General features: G+C 25.8%; 1 protein-coding gene across 2 annotated transcripts; it reads right to left on the reverse strand.

The window, feature by feature from the left end:
- LOC107903513 (transcription factor bHLH123) lies at positions 1-3288 on the reverse strand. 2 transcript variants are annotated; one of them, XM_016829583.2, is made up of 7 exons: positions 2876-3288; positions 2000-2474; positions 1451-1537; positions 1261-1326; positions 746-811; positions 462-515; positions 1-296 (listed from the first exon to the last, which is right to left on the reverse strand). In XM_016829583.2, the coding sequence occupies exons 1-7, from the start codon at positions 3133-3135 to the stop codon at positions 147-149; spliced, it is 1158 nt and encodes a 385-aa protein (XP_016685072.1). In that variant the 5' UTR covers positions 3136-3288; the 3' UTR covers positions 1-146. The 2 variants fall into 2 exon arrangements, with proteins under 2 accessions (XP_016685072.1, XP_016685071.1); XM_016829582.2 differs by having other exon boundaries at positions 1451-1540.
- Positions 3289-6004: the final 2716 nt, after the last annotated feature.

Consider the following 6004-nt stretch of genomic DNA (forward strand, 5'->3'; position numbering starts at 1 on the left):
AATCAAATCAGATTAGATTTTAGGCTTCAGGTATCCTAATCACCCTCGAACAACTTGTCGAGGATTCCTTCCTAATAAATATTTATAAACAATATCTCTTCCATTTCCATATCTATGCCCCCCTTTCCCACCATTTCTCTTCCTTTCTACCTAAATGTTCCTCCAAATGTTGGTGTCCAAAAATCAACTGTCGACTCATGTGTCATCGGGAACGTGCTCGAGACCGGTACAAGGCATAGTCCACGACTTCTTAGATCATGCTTAAATCCTTCAAAGTCCTTGGACTTCTCACAAGTCTACAGAAATATTGAAAAATAAAAACATACCTAATCAATTACATACCAAGAATTATAATTGCAATCACGGATATATTTTTTATCATATCACATCTATCACAATCAATTACGATGAATAACAACATTAACGCGAGTCGAAAAATGATTGTTATGAATTATTATTACCTGTTGTTGTTGTTGAGTGGTAGCTCCAGTTTTCTTGTACGGGGTACTTAAAACCTGAAAAAATACAATAAAGAAGAGAAAATTTTGAAAATTAATTATACTTTAAATAAAAAATAAAATTTGATTTTGTTCAAATCGAATAATTGTGATTTCTTAATTTGTGAATAACAAAAAAAACCAAATATATTTAGATAACCAAATCTGAATAGAATAAAAACTATAATTTAAATCAATTTTCGATTTTTCTTGCTTAATTCCAAGAGTATGTGTTAAAAGGAACTTACATTGATTTGTTCATGGAGAAATTTAATGTATTCAAAGACTTCAGACAACACCGATGCTGTATCAGTCTACAAATAATGAAAAATAAAATAAATAAAAAACAAGTACAAACTTTCATGAAATTTGAATCAAAATATGAATTTTTTTATGAAACCATATAAGAGAAAAACAATCAGTTCCTATATTTTAATTTGGTTATTTTTAGTCTTCGTACTTCTCATATTTTAAAATTTTAATCGTTACCAAACGATAACTGTTAAATTCATTTAGGTTTTTTTTTCAAAATATGATGTAGCAATCATATTATCATATATGTAACGCCATATCAACTTTTTATTCCTGCGTTTTACTCACTAAAATTTCAATTAATGGATTAATGACTGACATTTGCGTCAAAATTGAAATTTTAAAATTCGAAAAGTATAAACAATACAAAGACTAAATTAACAATTTTTATATAATACAGAGACTAACATAAGAATTTAACCAATAAATTAAGATGATAAAGAAAACTCACTTTTCCAAAAGGTGAAACCAATTGTTGGAGTGCACTGATTCTATCTCCCATCTTCTCTTTTCTCACCTATATTTTCAAGGAACCCAAACAAACAAACAAAAAAAAATTACCGAAGAAAATAAAAAGGGAAAATCCCAATTTTCCAAGAAACTAAAAAAGAGAAAGTTGAATAAAAGTGATTGCATTGTACCTTAAAAGCTGGCAAAGATGGGATTTCATTTCGAGGCCTTTTAGATGATGTTTCGTTTCCATTTTTCTTTACTTCAGATATATTATTCTGCTGACATTTAAAGATAAAATAAAGAATTTTAATATACAAAATATTGGTAAAAGTATCATGGAGGTCGTTGTACTAAGAGTTGGATTGCATTTTGACCCCTCTACGCAAAAAATGTGTAAATCAGTCCATGCGTGTTAGACCAAAGAGCAAACTAGTCATTTTATTAAAATTTTCATCGTTTTTACTGTTAAAAACTGGTCCATATATGTTAGCATGAGGTATACATGACACATCACATGTCATTGTCTAGTTATGTTATCAGTCACACTAGTTTTTAATAGAAATGATCAAATTATTCTTTGATCTAACGTATAATGACTAATTTACCTATTTCTTGAGTAGAGGGGGCAAAATGCAATCTGACTTCTAGTACCCTACTATACGTTTATCCAAAATATTCCAAACCCTAATTTAGAAAATAAAAAGATTCTTCAAACCCTAAAAAAATAATTTATTTACCTTTGGTTTTTCATCAAAATTTGGTGTTGGAAATGATGGGAAAAACCCAGGTGGCCTATGATCAACCATGGGAGATGTTGCAGCTGCTGATGGATTCCAAAAAGGAGCATTGTTTGAGAAATGTAATTGACCATTTTTTTGTGGTGAATTTTTCAAGAATTGAGGGACTTTAGACCATGAATTTGGCAACAATGGGTCGTTGTTGTTCATCCCATATTGGTAATTGATTGAACGATTCTCGTAGGTTTGATTTTCAGTCCCTAATAATCCTTGTAAAATGGTTGAAGGACTTCCATATAAAGATGTTGAATCCATGTTGTTGATAATAGTGCTATCACTTGAACAAGGACTAAATTGTGATGATGATTGATGCTTAAACCCCATCATTTCTTGGTGATAATTTGGATTTGAAGCATTTAAATTATGTTCTTCAAGCATGGATTTGAAACTAGTCTCACTTTTATGATCCCCACGCCTGTGAAAACACACACAAAAATAAGGTTAAATTCTATCATTAGTCCCTATACTTTTTGTTTAAAATTTTAGTCTATATTTTTTGAAACAATCTATTTTAATTCGTATACTGTTTCGAATTTTGAAATTTTAGTCTAGACTCTGAAACTGTAATAGTTAAATCCGTTTTTTAAAATTCAATTACTAATTTTGTACTATGCATTCTATGCTTTTCGTAATTTGAAATTTTAATTTTGACACAAACAGAACTTGTTAATTTATTAACTGGATTTTTAACGAGTATAGTATATGAAAATAACAAATCAGTATAATAGTAACAGAACATAGTAAATTAATTAATAGAATAACCAAAAATAACCAAAAATTAAAGAATAATAAACATGAGTGTATTTGAGTACTTACATAAAAGCTTGGTTCCAATCCATGGCTTGAGAAGAAAGTCCAAGTCCCATCATATGTAAATCAGAAGCTGAAACTGAAGATGATGATGATGATGAGATGGAATCCATGGGAGATCTTGCTTTGATATCAGCCATTTCTGGGTTCCAACCACCAAAGGTTCCTAAGCTATTGTTTAGAACAGAAGATGAGGAAGAAGAAGAAGAAGAAGGTGCAGCTGTTCTATCCCACCAGTTTGGTCCTGGATTGAATTCATCTGCCATGGCTGAAACACCTTGATTCTGCCTTAAAAAGTTTGATATGATGACTGTGAATGCTACTTGTTTGATATGGATTTGATTTTGAGGTTTTTCTTTTTGGGTGTTTGGGGAAGGTTTGTTTGTTGGGTTTTTATGGTTGCAGGATGGAAATCGAGTTGCTGCATCTCTCATATATATATATATAAAGTTTAATGTAAGTTTGAGAACCATGGTTATCTGAAAAGATCTAAATTCTATTTTTTTAAATATATAATTAATTTTGATTGTTTATTTATATAAAATATATATTATATATTTAAATTAGTAAAAATAATTTAAAATTTTTTGAAAATTTATTTTTTTAAAAATATTTATGAATTTTTTTACGTTAAATAATATTTAAAACTCATCTAAAAATTCAAAACCAAAAATTAATATGAAAAAAAACTGAGAATTCAACCATTATGATAAAATTTTTTTTTCCTAAATTTTATATTAAAAAGTAAAAATATTCTTAAAATAATATTTATAAAAATATTTTTTAAATAATATTATAATTAAATTAAGATGAAAATGGTATGGAGAAGAAGTAAGCGGAACATGGTTTGACATTTCATGGGGGTGATAAAGACAAGGGGAAATATCATATTGGAATTGAATTTCTTTTTCCCTTTCTATTTTAGTTTTAGATTTTGATATTTTAGATGCCCTTTAACTTTATGTTCAATTTAAAATAATATATATATTTCAGTCTTCTATTTTTATATAATTTTTGGTTTTCTTTTAATATGTATTTCCTTACTTTATATAATCTTTTGATTTAGGAATATAAATTTGTAACTATTATTTAAAAAAATATATATTTAGGGTCTATTTTACCAAATTAGTTTTAACACAATGCATAGAATTACTTATAATCTCTCTCTAACTCATAAATAGAAGGATAATGCACTTTAGCGCACTTAAATTTACGTCCTCTTAAATTAACAACAATACCCATATCAATCGAATTAAGACTCAATCGATAGAACAATAATTTATATATATTATTGCGAATGACAAATTTGGATACCATTGAAGCTAATATTCATAGTACCAAAAATATTAATCAGTCAAATTCTCAAAATCGTATATGTTTTTATATGTTTGTATGTGTAGAATTCATTTATCTCTTACTTACCTTCTAGATGTTTGGTGAAAAATATACTTAATTCTTAAGAAGGGGAGAAGACAGAAAGTTTTTTTAGGGGCTAAAATGAAATTTTAATTTTTAATAGTATATATCTTTATAATTTTTAAAGGATTAAATCAAATTTTTATAATTTTAGAGGAAGTACAATTTTACCTTTACTAATTTAAAATTTTAAAATTTTTTAAAGGGCCTAAATAACATTTTTCCATTTTAAGGGGTCAGGCCCCTGCTAGCCCCCTAGATTCGTATTTGTTCTTAAGTTTATTTTTTAAATGAATTTTAAATAAAAATAATTTTATTTTAAATAATTATTATTTTATTTATTTTTGTTATCTTCAATTTTTATATTTAATAATTTCCAATTAAAAATATTAAAAATCTAATTTTTAGAAAAATATTTTCATTATTATTAAATTAAATTGTAAATTGTATTATATTATAATAAACTCATATGGTAAAATTAATATATATTTTTATTAATATATCTAAGTTTTTGTTTTTTGGAAAGTTGTGAGTATAATCACAATTGCAAATGTAAAGAATATTTATGAATAACTATAATCATAAATAATTATTATAAATCACAAGACTCATAATAAAAGTATATTTAGAACTACAATAGAATAAATCTACACATGCATGGATGTAAAATAGGATAAACATGGACTAAGAATGCACACATTATTTATACATATTGAGACTCAAATTTGGTATTTTAAAATTCTTAAGGCGCGAATTAAGTTAAGACTGCTCACTTTGACCTCCAAATTATACTTTGGTACTTAAATATTTTTTCATCTCACTTTGGTATTCAAATTATCATTTTGTTACTTAATTTAATCTTATTTTTGTAATGACGTTAAAAAAACTGATTGACATATGGCGCCAATTAAAGTGCCACATGACGCATCCAACCAATTAGAGTGTGTTATATGACAATATGTATTAAAATTAAAAAAATAAATTTACATTTAAATGAAAAAAATTAAATACTTTTAAAAATACCTTTGATTTGGCCCGCCATTAATCATCAGTTGATCGTCTTAATAGACCATTGACTAGCATTTCCTTTAAATTTAAATATTTCAATTTTTTATAATTATTTTAAAAACATATAATTTCTTGCAAATTTTAAAATTTATATTTATATATTTTTTTAAAAAAATCAATTTTTAAGTTAATCTTTTTCAAATTTTCAATTCCTAGACTTTATATTTCTTTAGTTAAATTTTTTCTATTTTTAAAATTTTTAATTCATTGTTTTGAATTTTAGAATTATTAAAAAAATTAAAATTTATGAATAATTTTCTAGAATGTATATTTTTGAAAAGTTCTTTTTTCAAAATTTTCAAATTTAATTTTTTTAATTTTTATAAAATTTTCATTTTTATATATTATTCTTCCTTTTAAAATATATATATTTATAGATTTTAGAGTTTTACTTTTAATACAAAATATTTTTTAATTTTTGAATTATTATCTAGATAATATAATATAGATAATATTAAATTTTAAAATAAGACCGAGGTGGTTCATTCTAATAGTGCTACATGCCAGTCTTCTTCTTTAACGTCGTGGGCCAATTAAGATAACAGAGGATAGTTTAAGTACCAACGTACGAAAAAAAATTAAGTACCAAAATAAGAAAACATGTATAGTTTGGGGCCAATGTGAGCATTAAGCCAAGAATTATGGTTTGGA

Source organism: Gossypium hirsutum, chromosome D05 (assembly GCF_007990345.1).
Source record: "Gossypium hirsutum isolate 1008001.06 chromosome D05, Gossypium_hirsutum_v2.1, whole genome shotgun sequence".
In the NCBI taxonomy this organism is placed as follows: domain Eukaryota; kingdom Viridiplantae; phylum Streptophyta; class Magnoliopsida; order Malvales; family Malvaceae; genus Gossypium; species Gossypium hirsutum.

Coding starts and splice junctions, on each gene's coding strand:
- LOC107903513 (XM_016829582.2), bottom strand. CDS start 3,135: ATGGCAGATGAATTCAATCCAGGACCAAACTGGTGGGATAGAACAGCT. Junction 1,541..1,999: donor ATTTTGATGAAAAACCAAAG/GTAAATAAATTA, acceptor TTTAAATGTCAG/CAGAATAATATATCTGAAGT. Junction 516..745: donor TTCTCCATGAACAAATCAAT/GTAAGTTCCTTT, acceptor GTATTTTTTCAG/GTTTTAAGTACCCCGTACAA.